Source organism: Frieseomelitta varia, unplaced genomic scaffold (genome assembly GCF_011392965.1).
Source record: "Frieseomelitta varia isolate USP_RPSP 00005682 unplaced genomic scaffold, Fvar_1.2 scaffold_326, whole genome shotgun sequence".
In the NCBI taxonomy this organism is placed as follows: domain Eukaryota; kingdom Metazoa; phylum Arthropoda; class Insecta; order Hymenoptera; family Apidae; genus Frieseomelitta; species Frieseomelitta varia.
In genome coordinates this window covers 829,972-848,627 of record NW_025110064.1, presented here as the reverse complement: position 1 = coordinate 848,627, position 18,656 = coordinate 829,972, and the positions used below count along the sequence as shown (strand labels likewise).

Genomic DNA, 18,656 nt, shown 5'->3' with positions numbered 1-18,656 from the left:
AGGATCGTTCAGTGAAAATTAAAATCTCTCTCTTCGTTATTTTGGAAAAAAAGTTCGCCCATTCGCGTGTTCGAACCTGGACAATTACGTGCAGGATCGTTCAGTGAAAATTAAAACCTCTCTCTTTGTTATTTTGGAAAAAAAGTTTGCCCATTCGCGTGTTCGAACCTGGACAATTATGTGCAGGATCGTTCAGTGAAAATTAAAATCTCTCTCTCGCTCTCTGTTCGTTATTTTGGAAAAAAAGTTCGTCTATTCGTGTGTTCGAACCTGGAAAATGTGCAGGATCGTTCAGTGAAAATTAAAATCTCTCTCTCTCTCTCTCTCTCTTGCTCTCTCTCTCTCTCTCCGTTATTTTGGAAAAAAAAATTCGTCCATTTGTGTGTTTTATGCATTTGTGCGAAATTGCAACGTGATAGCTGTTACAAAATAGCAATGTGTTTTATGACTATAATATTCTGTGGATAAAACTAAAATTATCTTTTTTGGTTCTGTTTGTTTTTTAACTGTGTTCTCAGAAATTCGCGGTCTAATAATACTAAACTAACCAGTGATATTAAATTATTAATAAAATTATATAATTATATTATATATTATATAATTATATTATTTATTATATAATTATATAATTATATATAAAATTATTAATAATTATTAATAAAATTAAATTTAACAAAAAGGAATAATAATATGGGAATGGTAATTATACTTTGCCACGTGGCCATTTGCAAATACTTTCTATAATATTCTGTAGATAAAACTGAAATTATCTATTTTCTGTTCCATTTTTTCTTCTTTTTTTTAACTGCGTTCTCAAAAATCCGTGATCTAATAATACTAAACTATTCAATTATACTAAAATACCAATAAAATTAGATTTAATAAAAAAAAAAAAATTTTTTTTCTTTTCAATTACATTCTCAAAAATCCGTGGTTTAATAATACCAAACTAAGTGACCAGTGATACTAAAGTATCAATTAAATTAAATTTAATAATAGAAAAAAAGAATAATAATAATACCACTAAAGTACCAATAAAATTAAATTTAATTAAAAAGAAAAGAATGTAATAATACTAAACTAACTAGTGACACTAAAATACCAATGAAGTTACATTTAATAAAAAAAACAAATAACAATTTTCTATTATTTTTCTTGTCAATTGCATTCTCAAAAATCTAATAATGCCAAACTAACTAGTGATACTAAAATACGAATGAAATTAAATCTACAAAAAAAAAAAAGACTCTAATCGGTGACACTAAAATACTAATAAAATACTAATAAAAAAACAAAAAACAGTTATATTAAATTTAATAAAAAACAAATAACAATTTTCTATTATTTTTCTTTTCAACTGCATTCTCAAAAATCTGATAATACCAAACTAACCAGTGAACACTAAAGTACGAATAAAAATAAATCTACTAGGAGAAAAAAAAGAATCTAAGCTAATCGAAGACACTAAAAGCAAAAAGAAGTTAAATTAAATTTAATAAAAAACAAATAACAATTTTCTATTACTTTTCTTTTCAACTGCATTCTCAAAAATCTAACAATACCGAATTATAAAACCAGTAATAAAATAACAACGTACCAATAAAATTACATTTAATAATAGAAAAAAGACGAATGATAATAATAATAATAATAATAATATAAAACCAGTAAGAATATAAAACCAGTAATAAAATAACAACGAACCAATAAAATTACATTTAGTAATAGAAAAAAACGAGTAATAATAATAATAATAATATAAAATAATAATAATAATATAAAACTAATAATAAAATAACAACGAACCAATAAAATTACATTTAGTAATAGAAAAAAACGAGTAATAATAATAATAATAATAATAATAATAATAATAATAATAATAATATAAAACCAGTAATAAAATAACAACGAACCAATAAAATTACATTTAGTAATAGAAAAAAACGAGTAATAATAATAATAATAATATAAAATAATAATAATAATATAAAACTAATAATAAAATAACAACGAACCAATAAAATTACATTTAGTAATAGAAAAAAACGAGTAATAATAATAATAATAATAATAATAATAATAATAATAATAATAATATAAAACCAGTAATAAAATAACAACGAACCAATAAAATTACATTTAATAATAGAAAAAAAACGAATAATAATAATAATAATATAAAACCAGTAATAAAATAACAACGGACCAATAAAATTACATTTAACAATAGAAAAAAAAAAAAACGAATGATAATAGTAATAATAATAACAATACCTTGCCACGTGGCCAGTTGCAAACGTGTCCCGTCATCGCTTTGCAGTAATTATTCGACGGTTCCGTCTTGAATTGCCAGTCGACCGGTGTGAGTTGTAGAACCGGGAACACGACCGGCACATCGGCCATGTCCGGCTCGTCCACGCCAGCTTCCAACAGCAACACCGTCCAGTTTTTGTTCTCCGATAAACGATTCGCCAGCACCGAACCAGCCGATCCTCCCCCGATTATCACGAAATCGTAGCTGCTACGAAGGCTCGACAGGGCCACCGGTTTCACTCTGGACCCGCGATCGATGATGTCCGGCCTGTACATGCCGATCAACATACGCAACAGCACCAGAAAACTCAATTCAGGCCCGTAGGACATCGCTATCCTCATCGCGGACAATCTACCGATGCTTGCCATTTTTTTTTTTTTTTTTTTTTTTTTTTCTTCGAGTGATTTAGATTATTTTTTTTGGAATTGTGTTGTGATTTTTTTGAATCTTTCTTGTTTTTTTTTTCAAACTCTCGTTTCTTGCCGATTTCTTGATAATGTTGCCTTGATTTTTTTGATAATGTTGTCTTTCTCGTGAAGGAAGAATTTATCGTCTTTTTCAGAAAACTCTCGTTCCCTGCCGATTTCTTGATATATCGATCGGTATTACGATTATTTTCCTGAACGGAGATTCTTCCGCCAAAATTCAAAGAATTCTGCTCGCGTCACGTTCCCAAAATTGCGAACTCCGTTCCAACTTGGGTTCTCGCCGAATTTTCCGCCGCTCGTCCCCCAATTTTTGTATCTTTAGCTCGCAATTCTCTTCGAAATTTCGTCGAGCACGTGTCCCCGTGTCACAATTCGGATATTTCGCAATTCAAAATGTCCACGTTCGTAGAATTCTTGCAAATAGAGAGATCACGGTGTGACGCCTGCACTCCAGCGCAGCTTGCGATCGATTCGAGCTTCACTCAGAAATCTCACCTGCGGGATTACGTTTATAAATTAGCCCGATAATGTTCGAAATTCCTTAACGTACGTGATCAATCGATGCGTTTTTGTGCAACACGCGTGTTCCCCTTCGTCGAAAGATTTTTTTTTGCGTCGGCTCGAGCGACAAACGAAATCGCTTCACTTTCGCAAGGTCGATCAAGGTTTCTTAATCGACTCCCGTTTTGTCATGGATCCTCGGTATCTCCGGCTCGATCGATACCTCGTTCCCCGCGAGGTTTCACGTTGCTTGTTTGTCCGTTTCTCTCGCAACTTTTGACGGCCTACTTTACTTTCAGCAACGATCAACAAAAGCTCCGCTTTTATCGCGCGGAATTTGTAATCTTTCGCACGCGTGGCGCTGCCCCTTTCGGTCTTCTTTCCCGGCGATTGTCTATTATTTTCGAATGTGGGATCTGTTGCGCGGACCGTAACGAGTGACCGAATCGTCAAACAATAAATCGTCGCTCTCTTTTCCTCTCGAACTCGTATCGCTGGATGGAAATTATTGAGAAGCGATAAATTTATAATTCGTTATACCGCCTTGGATTATACTTGAAACTGAGAAAATGTTGCAATTTCGGGATAAAAAGGAAACATGTCTCGCGGATACTTTTAGAATCTGTGTGACAAAAGTTATTTCCGAACGTTTTAATTAAAAATCCATTCTTATGTTCAATTTGTTGAATATTCAGTGTCAGTTTGCTACAAGTGTTGAAAATTTTTTCTATTTTTAAATTATTCATTTTTTTTTTTTTTTTTTTTTTCTGTATTCTGTTTGAAACTTCTATTTTCAAGAAAATTTATTTACCTGATCTCGTCCTAGTTTCCTGAATTTTTCTCGATCCCTGATTTCAAGAGGCTTTTGTTTTATTAATTATATTGGAAAACTCGATGGTAATCAATTAAGCAATTTCTTTTTTATTAATTAACTTTAATGAGATTTGATGTCTTTTACGTAGGGGGAATATAAATAATTAGAAAATGAGATTATACAATGTAAACAATTAGAGAGTATAAATAATTAGAAAATAATTTTCTTCACTCTTTCCTTTTTAACAGTCAACTTAAAAAATGGAAATAACTCTGTTACTGTTATCGAAATTATTACAACAATTCAACAAATTATTCTTACACTCGACAAATCCAAAGGATTTATATATATATATTATTGGTTTTATTATTATTTTTTTTATTTGAAGTCGCATCAACCGCTTATGTGCGTTATTAGTAACACAAAGTGAATAAAAGTGAAAATTAATACAAATTAGCATACAGAATAAATCAACCAATTTGGACAAGTTGCATCATATTTCTGATTCAAGTTGGGACAATTATATCAGTCAATTATACAGATGGATGATTGCAAGTTAGGATTGCAGTGAATACATTGAAGAAAGTTTAAACACACTTCCTACATTCACTAATTGATATTTTATTATAATTGTATTTACTAATTGTTTTAAATTTTCGTGACTTATAAGCCCAATAAATGTAATTGTAATAAATGAGCAAATAGATCACTTAGTTATTAATATGTATGCAGAGAATACCTAGTATTTCGTATTAAATATAACATTACTATATGAAAAAAATAAATGTTACATTGTACAATAATTTTATAATAATTAAGAAATGTCATGTCAGACAAATAATATCAATTTTGAACTTTCTATTGTCCTCTAGTAGTGTAGGTATATTTTTCCAGGCGATTGTTTCTTTTTTTCACAGTTGCTACGATGCATTTTCACTGAAATATCTTAGAATACCTATCATCTTTAATAATGATAATTTTATAATATGATTTTCCTACGTATTCTCTAGCAGATTCTTTGCTGGCATCTGCCATTGGCAAAAGTCTTGAGCGAGGACGACAGAAAGATTAAAATTGATGTTCTACACGTGTACAAATGAAATTTGTGTCGAGCACATGTGTTACATTATATTATTATTACACTGTAAAATTGCTATTATTTTAAACTTTCTTTAAAGGTATCACTGTGCAGCTGCTCACGAAAATATTATACATCATACATAGGTGAATCAGTCTACAGAAACCTTTTATGAATAAGCTATATAATAGTGTGATCTGTCTATCATGATTATGTCGACCCAGTTTGAAATAAATTTAAATATACACAGATACTTTTAATTGAAATTGCAACGCAAATAAAAACAGACCTAAGAAAAATATTTGGACGATTAATTATCTCATAATAAATGTTATAAATATTGTAATATTCACATAAACTATCATGTACAGTATATAAACATTTAATTAAATAATATAATATATAAATATTCATATTCTACATACATATATACAAGTTCTTCTATAATAATAATAATAATAATAATAATTAAGTACTTTCGCGAATCGCGAGATACACGATACAGTTTTAGGTTCACTTGGCCAACATAATCATAACAATCGCCTTTCAAAAATGTTTCATGACACATGTGTAAAAGTTATTCCATAGAACAAGTGTCCAAATACTTTCGTGAGTTCGTTAATATTATATAAAACTTACATACTTGGCGCACAATATTTAATGACGATGGTATTCCAACAAAGCACGAAAATAAACTGGCTGTGCAAAAACGTAGGTACCGTTCGTTGCATGCTGCTGAATCAGCACCTTGAATATCAGTCAGTTTCCTTGAATATAGTCAAACATTCGAGTTTAACAAATTTAATGCCAAGTACAGTGATTTGCAAGAATCATCGTTATACATATCCTCTCCGTGTGTGTTACATATATGTTATGGTAATTTGAGAAACATCAGAAATTCTGTAATGATTTACTACAAACGTATAGAGGATATATTTTCCAAAATATTCATATTTTTATTGGCACAAGAAAATGTTTCAAATCAGTCGTTCGAGGGGGAATTTCTTTACAACCGAGAGAAACAGTTATTATTAATATCCATGTGAAAATTAATAATCCTTGTGTATCGTTATTTTAAATACGTGTATTGCGTATCATTATATTTATTAATCCTTCGTCCACCACTCGTACCAGATATTTTCCTAACCTTTCCATTCAGAATTAACCAAATATCCAATCGTGATAGTTGAACTCGACTGATTCACCGACGAGTACTATAAAATAGATAATAAAAACATAGCTCACTAGAAAAATACAACTTTATTGACATTGAGTGATTCAGTTTGTTGTAAGTCGTTTTCCCACTGAAACGTATTACATATATTCATTAAATCCCATTTCAACCTATGCTGCGCAATGATCCACTGATTGTTCAGAGCATACACTCAACCACTCTTCCTTAATAATGTCGGAGCCCTTCTCCGCGATCATAATAACCGGCGCGTTCGTGTTGCCACTGACTATATTTGGCATTATAGACGCATCGACAACTCGAAGTCCCTTTACTCCGTAAACTCGAAGCATAGCATCCACCACGGCCTCTGGATCAGTGGAAGGGCCCATCTTGCAAGTACCAGACGGATGATAGACAGTCAGCGTGTAATGTCTGACAACGCACTCCCAGTATTCATCAGTCATTACTGGAATATTCTCACAACCAGGAAACGGTTTCGGATTGATTTCACTTCCGTAACGCTTCAGCGAGGCAGTTTCGCTCAGTTCGACCAAAAATTTGATCCCTTCGACGAGTGTCGCTACGTCGAGCGGATGCTCCAAGTAATTCGGATATATCAACGGATAATCGAAGGGATCGTCGCTTCGGAGCTTGATAACACCTTTGCTTCTCGGTCTTAGGAGCATGGGAAGAACAGTCCACGCGTTGTTCCCTTTCTCGTCCAGCTCGTTGAACATCGCCTCGTAAGCTTCCCTCTTTAGCCCTATAATCCTCCATAGATTTCTACCGTTGTCAGAATTGAGCGAGCCCGCGAGGAAGAGGAACCCTAGGTCCGGATAATCGTCAGAGGCGTTCACGTACTTGGTATTGACGAAGCCGAAAGTCTCGACGCCGCCTAACACGGTCAGAGGGCCCTTTCCAAAGATCGCGTAGTTTAGGATGTCGTAGGCGTTGTACAGCTGGCTCTCGGTGTACGAAACTGTTTCGTTCACTATGAACGTAGGGGTTAGCGAGCCTATATGATCTTGAAGATTGTGGCCCACTTTCAGATCCTCGATCACCGGTATCCCGTGTTGCGACAAGTGTTCCGCAGGCCCGATTCCGGACAGCATCAGCAACTGAGGGCTGTTCACAGCGCCCGCAGAAACGATCACCTCCTTATTCGCGTGAACGCGCAACGTTTCTCCCTCTCTGACAAACTCCACCCCATAGGCTGTCTTCGACGACGGATCTATCAAGATTTTTGTAACGTGCGCTTCCAAAGCGACGTGTAGATTCTTGCGCGACTTGGCTGGTCGCAGAAAGGCCTTGGCCGTCGAACATCGACTGCCGTCTCTGGTAGTTCCCTGAGCGATCATGAAACCAGCCTGTTGTTCTCCGTTGATGTTTCTGGCCTCGTAACCCATCTCTTGGCCACCTTTCACGAACGCATTGGCCAGAGGTGTTTGGTACGGCGGTTCTTGGACGGTTAGATATCCACCGGTCGAATGGTACCTCGTCTCGGTGTAGGAACGATTTCGATTGTCCTCGGATTTTTTGAAGTAAGGCAGAACATCCTCGTAGGACCAGCCTGGGTTGCCCAATTTCTCCCAAGTGTCGTAGTCTTTCTTGTTACCGCGGACGTAGAGCATGTAGTTCAGCACGCTGCTGCCGCCGAGAACTTTGCCGCGTGGCCAGTTGCAGCGGCCATCTTGCATCCCTGAGGACGTTGTTTAGCTCTTAAGTAACGTTTAATGGGTTTGGTATTTGTACGGTAGTAGATGCGTTGAAAAATGTAAAGCAATACAAAAGGAGAAGTATGTATGGATGAAAATTGGCCGAGTCTAAAGTGATTTATAGTTCTTGATCCTTTACTATTCGATGCACAAAACGCGTAATTATGTCCAAAATAGTGTACTCGTTTTAACATTCAAACTACGAGAGCAATGTCTACAATGTCCAAGCCCTATGTTTTTAATGATACGTACAAAAATTTGAAACCTTTGACATAATTATTATAAATAGGTTGCTCGATATTATTTACCTCGACAGTAATTGTCATTGCTTTCCGTCTTGTACTGCCAATCGATGCTGGTGAGCTGCAGATTGGCAGCGAGGACAGGAATATCGTAAATGTCTCCTCCATCGCCACCTGCTTCCAAAAGGAGAATGTTCCAGTCGTTTATCTCGGACAAACGATTCGCTATCACAGCCCCTGTAACGTTAATCATTTCAGTCTAATTATGTTGGTACAAATGAACAGATTTGCTGGGTGAATAATACTTATCAACCAGAATTTTTAATCCAGATTGAAGAGGAATAAATTTGTTAAGAATAAATGTGTTTAATATACAGCAAATCTTCAATCCGAATTGTTCCAAGAAATTCCGAAGAAAATGAAATTTTTAAATAACGGTTCCTTCTGTATGAAATTTCATATTTTTTGCTCGTGAATAAAATGTTAAGATAATCTTTCGCATTTGTTAAGTATTATAATAAATATTCTTGAGTTATTTTAGTATATTTTTGCGTATTACGTGCATTTTGCACGTTTAAATTTCTGTGATCCACAGTCTACTAATGACACTAAAATAAAAACTTGTTATTCTTACAATTATCTTGAATGATTTGCATAAAAAAAATTGATTAGTCTAGACATTACGTAAAAGGTATGGAATATATTGAATATTTCAATGGCAGAACATTCGAATTATTGGGCATCCCGATAATTGAGATTTTACTGTATAATTTAAATATACAATGAATATCATGGGATAATTAAATTCATTAGTCGTAATTAATTATTAGAATATTTGTAAGAATGCTCTTATACCTGTCAACGTCAAAAGATAAAATACAGAAGTTAATAGAAGCAAATATTCATCGTTTAAATAGATACTCACGTGATTTTCAGTGTGTATAAATTATTTTAAGGTATAGACAATTGAATAATACTATTATCGACCGATAATACATATGTCTTTGCTGCATAACTTACTTTAAAGTCCAGTGTCTGTATTATCAAAAATTACTATAAGAAATTTGTATCAGTGAATAAATAGAGAGGAATTATCGAACTTTTGATCATTCGAAACTCGGTTTAGATATATAAACAGAATATTTAAAACATACCTGCAGAACCACTGCCCACTATTATGAAATCGTAAGACGGCAGTAACGATTTCGTAGGAATATTTGTCACGGCGTAACTATCAATCCAGTATTTAACGTATAGCACCACAGTCAGGAACGTCGAGAGCGTCGATATAATTATCGGATCCGCTTTCAATCCTCCGAACATAAAGCGTTGCACGTCCATTTCGCACGTGTCCGATTTTCTTTATCGATCTGCAATAATCGAATACGATCACTTGCGCGCGAGAATTATTATTAATAATTATGTTTAATGTAAATTATTATTGAATTTAAATTTTTAATGAATTATAATATTATTATAATATTATAATATTTAATATTATTGTAATAAAATATTATAATAATATTCTAAACTATTGATTCAATTAATAATCCGATCATAATTATATTTTAAATTTTATTTAAATATTATAATATTATTATAATTATTAATAAATAAAATTTAAAGTATAATTATGGTTGGATTATTAATTAAATTTATAGTTTATGTATAATTTATTAAATATTAAATCTAAATTAATAAAAAATTCTTTATATACAAATTAATGAGGGAATTAAAATTAATAATTAGAAATTGCCAGCAATAGCGGTTAAACTTATATTATAAGTTAAAACAGGGAAGGAGAGTCTAAAGATTGATACGATTTTGAATTCCGACGAAAAAAGACATAATCTTACTGACACTCGGTCGGTAATTAGCTAAATTCACGAGTGATACACAAATCTTTAAATCGTCCGCACTGTGATAATAGTTAAAAGTAACTGTTAAAAAGAAAAAAATAAAGTTAAAACACATAGAATCCGGTGAATAAAAATTCGGTTAGTTATTTCTGTTCTTTTTCTTTTTCTTTTTTTTTTTTTTTTTCAAGAACACGTTGAACCATTTTATTGAAATTTAGACTATTTTTTTTTTTTTTTGTTTAAAAGACAGGAATAATTTCGTTTCTTTACCAAAAGATGGCGTCCTTATTCTCTGCCAAAATTCTCTGTGGTTTCCGGAGCGTGTGCAGTTTGAAACGATCGAGCATCGAGGAAAATTTTCTCCCGCTTCGCGAACCTCGATTGGCTATGTGATCGAGAACAAGTCGACGATTGAACGTAACTCTGCGTGCTGTGAATGAGACACTCCGACGATTCAGTGCAAAATGTTAGCTTAATGATGTATAATTTCCCATTTAAGCGAATATAATTTCTCATGCGCGTACTCCTTCCGTCGCCCCTCCTTCTTTTTTTCGATTATTATCTATCGCTCGATTATCTATCGCTGAACTGATCGAAAGGGAACGTTACATATGCGCTGTATTTTTTATTTTTCTGTCAAGTACGTGTTACTTGTATATTATTACATGAAGCCTCGTTGCATTTTTTCACGTCAATTTATGTCAGAGTAGAACCTCTTCGCATTGTTGTTGGAATCACTCGTGACATAGATATAAATTATTGATAAATCGCGTGATCAGTGAGCTTATGTCACATGTTGGTGTTACATATACCAGATTTTCTAATGAGCTATTACCTCTGATATTAATTGAGTTATTATTTTAATTAGATTCATAAGTGTTTATATCGTTCGTGATAATTTTAACATTCGACGACTACGACGTCATCGCATAATTACGAATGTATTAATATTAATGTCGCCATTGTTACAAACTTGTTCTAGAAATGTGGAAATATCATTAAGGAGTAAGGACAGTTTGAAATTTTCAAATATAATTTTTTTGTTTTTGTTTTAAATAGTAGTTTGATGTCTTGGGAATAAGATAGAAAAGGTTCTGGCCTTTAAAACGACTTATTTTCGGGTATAATAATAAATCCGCGGATACAGAATAATTGAATTCGCATCGCTGTTTACAATTTAAAGCAAGTATTATAAAGTGTAAATCGTGTGATTCAAATATTACTTTTTGGTGAATCGAATATCAGGGGACTTGGATTCAATTTAGTTGTGAATTGTAAGAACTGCGAGCCGCGATGTATAAGTAAAAAAAGTAAGTGAAGGATACATACGAAAATTGACGTTCTGAAACTTTAAACGCGTTTTTCTCGAAACTAGGTTTTTAAGAAACGGTATGCAAAATATCTCGGAATTTAACCAACCGATTACTGTGAAACTTGGTGCGTATCTTTAGCGTAACATTTACTAGGGATTGACGATCGAACATTTTTTAATTTTCAACAATTTCGAAAAATATAAACAAAGAACGTAGAAATTTTTGGCACAAATTCGACACATCGGAAACAGATAGCTGTCGTTTTCATAATTTTCACAGAAATGAAAATGTTGGATCGTCAATCCCTAGAGAACATCGTTTACTATTGAACTTCTTTTGCCTTTTTGTTGCAGCTAATCCTGTTTCGCTGGAATCATGCACACCGATAGGCAACGTAAAAAAGAAGTTATGCAAAAGAATGCCGTTAGAAAGTTAAATAATAGCCCGCTTTTTCTCTCTTTTAATGTTGCTTTTCATAGGTCACGATGTGTTAAAATAAACCACCGAAAGCTCATATCAATCAAATATATAGTTTTTTACTAGCCCTCCGAAGTATACGTAATTTTTAGGCTCGTCACACTGTCCTGCCCCCTTAACGTCGAAAATCTGTTCTAAGATATATAAAAAAGATATTTAATGAAAATAATGTATAAAAAAAGATATAAAAACAATATATAAATTAATATATAAAAAAGATATTTATTGAAAATAAAGACATTTAAAACAGAGATATTCAATAAAGATATTTATTAAAAATTCGCCTTATCACAGGAGCATTAATATCAGAGATTATAAAAAAATCTAATAACATTTGTAGCTTTATCTTATTTTTCCTGATTCTCGTAAATTTAAATTTATTGCGAAAGAAGTGTGTTTTGACATTCGTTGGAGAAAAGATAGAATTCTACTTGTTTGGAACAAATTTTAATCAAGTACTCGATTTAACAAACTCTTACTGATTATGTTGAACCCATTATGTGAATCGAAAATCTCGTATAAGTTAAACATCGGAATTATTAGTAGTGTGTCCTAGATTTTACTTTTATATAAGCGTGCTTGTACTTTATATGTAAATATGCGTTTAACCGGAATCGAAAGGTTAACACACTATGGAAATATGTCTATTCATTGACATACGCAATATATTGAATAACCTAACGGTTTCACTTTTTCACTTCACATATATTGTAAATCGTTCGAATGAGAGGGAAAAAAAAAAAAAAAAAACTAGTCGTTCGTCATATTCATCCGAAAATGATTCTTTTTCCTATTTTTAGCACGTCGATAAAAATTTACATACAGCGTGTCTAGTTTTCCTTGCAAAAACAAATATGTTATTAAATTCAGATTCCATAAATAGCTCGCCGTGTGTAAATGCAACGTGCACGCTACTAATTTCCAATAGTAAATTGTACAAAAAGAATAACAAGAGTTGTAAGAACTCGAGACTGACTGAAAACATCGACGTATTTGTAATGAACGTAATCTAATGGCGGAAAATGGCAAGATATCCTTTCACGCATATTTTGAAGCTTTCACTTTCGTAACCCTGCGTTCATTTTTTTCTCGAAGACGTGTTTACGCGTCATTTGGAAAGATACTTTTTTCTCTCAAAAATTTGTCAAGATTTGTCTCAACAATTTGTTTTTCTTACGGACGCTAAAAATATTTTGTTACTGTTTTTTTTTTTTTTTTTTGTTTTTTACATAGCTAAAAGTAGTATATTAGTTCAAAATATCGTCAACTTTTCAATAATTGTATATTGTACGTATTTTCTGTAATAAGACACGTGACACCAAAAAGGGGAAGGGGTATATCGTACGATCTGATATTTATTGAATTAGACTTTGTTCATACATCATTTGTGTTCACAGTTATCAGATATCACGCAGTTATCAGATAATTTCTGACAGAAAAACAACCACTGTGTCTATTAATATTATATTTATATGAAAAATATAAAAATATATATTAAATTATTTGTATTATTATTTATATTTATATTTATAAATATTATTTATATTTATATTAAATTATTTGTATTATTAATATTTATAAATACTATTTATACTTATAGTAAATTATTTATATTATTAATATTTATAAATACTATTTATATTTAGTAAATTATACTAGTAAATTATTTATATTATTAATATTTATAAATACTATTTATACTTAGTAAATTATACTAGTAAATTATTTATATTATTCATATTTGTGTTAAGTTATTTATATTAAAAATATTCATATTAAAAAAAGTTGTCAGTGAAACGTAAGACAAATACGTTGCACGCTTGCGAAAGAAAAAATTCTTTGCCACATCTACATAAATGAGATGCTGTTTTACCATTTCGAAAGAACGACTCGTTATTATTATTATAAATAACAGACACACGTCTTTACGTTATTAATAATACACGACACAAGTGACAGTCGAATCATTTCTAAAAAGTATAGCACGGCGAATGCTATCATGAATCGGACACAGTGGCAGAATTCTGCTCTGTCGGTAAAATTCTAAAAAAAAAGACCAACGTTACTCTGCAATATGCTCGTAACTCGAACAAAAATCACGTCTTTCTTTTTTTTTTTTGTTATTGCTGCGCTTATGTCACGAGCACGCATATGCAGACGATACTCACCGGTGAATTTCTCACTGATAACACAACACGATGCGACGATGTAGTTTTCTCGCCGGTAATCCCTACGATACTGCTACTACTCCGATGAAGTTACTACAATACATTTAGATAATTCCCCGGTTATGCGCGTATCTCGTTTGTTTGACGTGCTTTATGTATCAAGTAATAATTAAAAATCGGGATGTATCACGTGTTTGTGCGAAGTTTCACGCATTGAATTCACAATATTTATACAGATTGTCGGCCAGTGACGCGCGCGTATCTATCGCGACACTCATTAATATTGAGCATATCTTAATTATTCGTACACTGAATATTCAAGCTGTTTGTGGTTTTTTTAGGAAAAAAAAAAAAAAAGAGGAAAAAATTGTGAGACAAGAAACCTAGGCTTTTGATGCCACTGCTGTTCAAATGCGTCGCTTATTTTGTTTTGTAACAATGTCTCTACATCGCGCAGCTGGTGGGTGGAACGAAGATACTTTTCTTCTCGAAAGTGCTGCGAATTATCGTAGCAGGCAGAAACATTGAAAAATTTTTTTCTACGACTGAACCCACGATGTGTTTGAAGATCGAAGCCTCCGTTTTACAACGACTCTTGAGAACTTACCGTACGATTTGTTTTTCGCCAATTTATCGAACTTCGAATATCAGGTGAAAATAATCTGTTGAATTGTCTAAGCCCGGTGTTCAAAGTTCAATGGAATGGCGATGGACAAATCACACGTCAAATGTTCGGGAGTCGTTGTAAAGTAGAGGCTTCGATCTTCCAACTCACTGTAGATTCAGCCATGGAAACAAATTCTCAATGTTTGTACGGCGATTTACATTTCTGAGAGTAAAAGTATCTTTACTTACCCGTTCATCACGTCACGTGAAAGAACACTTTGGGACAACACGCTTTGAAAGCAACAGCCCTGAAACTTCAGAATGACACCGGATTTATTACACCGCGATATTTTCTCTTCTACAAAACCACAATAGTTTAAATATTTATCGTTCGAGTATTAATGAGAGTCACTTTTGTGTGCAAAACAGCAGACGACTGATGTTGAATAAAATGTCGCATCATCGGAAATGATCACTCTGCTTAACTAACACTAGGCGTGAAATTTTATCGGCATATGATTTACGAAACTTCTCGTTTTATATTTTTCCTAATACGTTTCTTATACACAGCGATAACATTAAAACAAACATCAATTTCATCGCGCGTTTCCAACGTCGCAGTAACGTTTCATTTGCCCTGTTTTTGACCCGGCGCGTTTCTATTGGAATACAATACAAAATGGAAATCACTTCCTCTTGCATGGATAATATGTAATTTATCGTTGACTAGACTCGTAGAAGGACGTTTTCGCAATTGTTATATGTCGCCTCGCGGCTGATCGACCGGAAGCTTTAGACTGTTTGTAGATACAAGGCTTTCATTCGCGTGACTTTTAATGGCAGACAAGGTTTACTGTTTCTTGTACTGTTAGGTGTATAAGGTAGCCTTAAATTATAGTTGTACAGGTCAGGTATAGTGTCGTAAGTAATTCGTCAATAACTTTACGAATTTTATATGAGAGACATACGTATGAATGTACATACGTAATACATAAGCTTAAGAGGGCAGGACAGTGTGAATAAAATGATCCAAACAAGTAGAATTCTATCTTTTCTCCTACGAATTTCAAAACACACTTCTTTCCCAATAAAATTTTAAATTTACGAGAATCAGGAAAAATAAGATAAAGCTACAAATGTTGTTAGATATAATCTCTGATATTAATGCTCCTATGATAAGGCGAATTTTTAATAAATGTCTTTATTGAATATCTCTGTTTTAAATGTCTTTATTTTCAATAAATATCTTTTTTATATATTAATTTATATATTGTTTTTATATCTTTTTTTATACATTATTTTCATTAAATATCTTTTTTATATATCTTAGAACAGATTTTCGACGTTAAGGGGGCAGGACAGTGCGACGAGCCTAAAAATTACGTATACTTCGGAGGGCTAGTAAAAAACTATATATTTGATTGACATGAGCTTTCGGTGGTTTATTTTAACACATCGTGACCTATGAAAAGCAACATTAAAAGAGAGAAAAAGCGGGCTATTATTTAACTTTCTAACGGCATTCTTTTGCATAACTTCTTTTTTACGTTGCCTATCGGTGTGCATGATTCCAGCGAAACAGGATTAGCTGCAACAAAAAGGCAAAAGAAGTTCAATAGTAAACGATATTCTCTAGGGATTGACGATCCAACATTTTCATTTCTGTGAAAATTATGAAAACGACAGCTATCTGTTTCCGATGTGTCGAATTTGTGCCAAAAATTTCTACGTTCTTTGTTTATATTTTTCGAAATTGTTGAAAATTAAAAAATATTCGATCGTCAATCCCTAGTAAATGTTGCGCTAAAGATAGGCACCAAGTTTCACAGTAATCGGTTGGTTAGATTTCGAGATATCTTGCACACCGTTTCTTAAAAACCTAGTTTCGAGAAAAACGCGTTTAAAGTTTCAGAACGTCAATTTTCATATGCATCCTTTACTTACTTTTTTTACTTATACATCCGCGGCTCACAGTTCTTACAATTCACAACTAAATTGAATCCAAGTCCCCTGATATTCGATTCACCAAAAAGGTATATTTGAATCACACGATTTACACTTTATAATACTGCTTTAAATTATAAACAGCGATGCGAATTCAATTATTCTGTATCCGCGGATTTATTATTATATCCCAAAATAAGTCGTTTTAAAGGCTAGTATCTTTTCTATCTTATTCCTAAGACATCAAACTACTATTTAAAACAAAAAAAAAAATCGATTTTTTGAAAATTTCACACTGTCCTGACACCTTAAGATTAGGTTACGTAAGTATAAAGCTTTGAAAATTTCGTATTTCCATCAAGTCGAGGGTGTAGAATTCGTCTGTGACAGCCACCGACAAATTTTTCTTTCCGCCTTGTACATCCAGCTTTATAATTAAAAAAAAAAAAAAGAGAAAAAAGGAAGAAGAACAAATAAGAATCTGCATTAGATATTTTTTACTCTTGTCAATGAATATTTAGATGAAAGTGTTGACTTTCGTGAATATTTATATAAAAATTCTTGAAGCAGAAAATCAGATTAAAGTTCCGAGTTTTTATAAATTTAAAAATTACCCATAATTTCCAACTGTTCACACAGACTCGCGATTCGGTGTATGCCATAATGTTTCTTTCAGTAATATTTACGTGCTTCGTTATTTAGAATTTCCAGATTCGCATTACATTGCTCAGATCGAAAGATTAGATATCAATCTAGTTATCTCATGTTTGTTATTAATATATCGTTCTTATCACCATTGCCAATTAATTTTAATATCAGTTATTTCAATAATCATTTATCATTACTGACCTTACTCGTGTACATATATATATATACATATATATATATATATATAAAATATTATAATATATAATTATATATATTATATATTATAAAATATTATAATATATAACATATAAATTATAAATAATATTATGTATAATATATATATAAATAAACCTTTATTAAATATTATATATAAATTATATATATTGTAATATTATAACATAATATATAAATTATAAATAATATATAATTATATATACTATATATTATAAAATATAATATAAAAATTATAATGTATAAATTGAGAATATATCAAACGAATCACGCAGTTTTAAAGTAACTTTAACGCAATTTTAGTACGTACGATAAATCGCGTGGAACAAGTTGTATTTTGAATTAATTTAGCAAAGGAAAGAAAAAAGTAAAAAAATTGTAGAGAGAAAAGAATTGAATGAGAATTATGCTTATTTTTCTACAAACTCATATTTTTCCTATATGGAAACTAGTGTAATTATTTATTACCTCAAGAAACTAGTGTAATTATTCGCTAATCATAACGCCTCATTGAATCATTGGAATGAAAAAAAATTCATGTTAACAATCTCATGTTAATACGATGCGTTATACATGATATCATCATCAGAATACACGAGTTTTCCTTTTTTCATAAACAAGAGTAGTATCGAAGTGAAAACTGATTCGACTAATGAACTTTAAACATAACAGACCAAACGACTGATTCTGATAATAAATTGCAAAGCGTAGATTAAAAGCTTTCGATATTTAAAATTTATGTAATACGCAGATACGAAACGTTCAATATCAGAATGGAAATATGTTTAAACGTGAGGAGTTAATAATTCAAAAACTTACATAAATGTTTACGATTGAATAATCAGTTGTTTATTCAGATTAACGAGCAAATACACGTCAGCAATGACCGTGCAATAAAAATTACTTTACAAATATTTTCAAAGATCATCTCATGATCAATTACTCGCGCTTTAGCTCGTAACTGAGCTGATTAATGTGACATAAGACCTGCTTCTCTTCAATGATTCGCATAGTGATACGACGAATGTGGAAGGCTTATTTTCGATTTACAGCAAGCTACGTGAGATTACAGAACTGCAGAGATGAGATATCTTTGCTTTTGAAATCGTATTGTCAAAAATAGCCGAGAAATCGCAGTGTC

The 18,656-nt window shown here is 32.1% G+C and overlaps 2 protein-coding genes across 5 annotated transcripts in view; one reads left to right on the top strand and one right to left on the bottom strand.

The window, feature by feature from the left end:
- Window positions 1-18,656, top strand: part of LOC122530102 (flotillin-2) — an 80,455-nt gene that overhangs the window by 6,877 nt on the left and 54,922 nt on the right. The gene's annotated exons all lie outside the window — the stretch shown is intronic.
- On the bottom strand, window positions 6,380-15,216 carry LOC122530097 (glucose dehydrogenase [FAD, quinone]-like). 4 transcript variants are annotated; one of them, XM_043656759.1, is made up of 5 exons: window positions 14,942-14,956; window positions 14,087-14,179; window positions 9,424-9,639; window positions 8,336-8,506; window positions 6,380-8,011 (listed from the first exon to the last, which is right to left on the bottom strand). In XM_043656759.1, the coding sequence occupies exons 3-5, from the start codon at window positions 9,608-9,610 to the stop codon at window positions 6,483-6,485; spliced, it is 1,887 nt and encodes a 628-aa protein (XP_043512694.1). In that variant the 5' UTR covers window positions 9,611-9,639; window positions 14,087-14,179; window positions 14,942-14,956; the 3' UTR covers window positions 6,380-6,482. The 4 variants fall into 4 exon arrangements, with proteins under 4 accessions (XP_043512694.1, XP_043512695.1, XP_043512693.1 ...); XM_043656760.1 differs by lacking the exon at window positions 14,087-14,179 and having other exon boundaries at window positions 14,942-15,216; XM_043656758.1 differs by lacking the exon at window positions 14,942-14,956 and having other exon boundaries at window positions 14,087-14,185.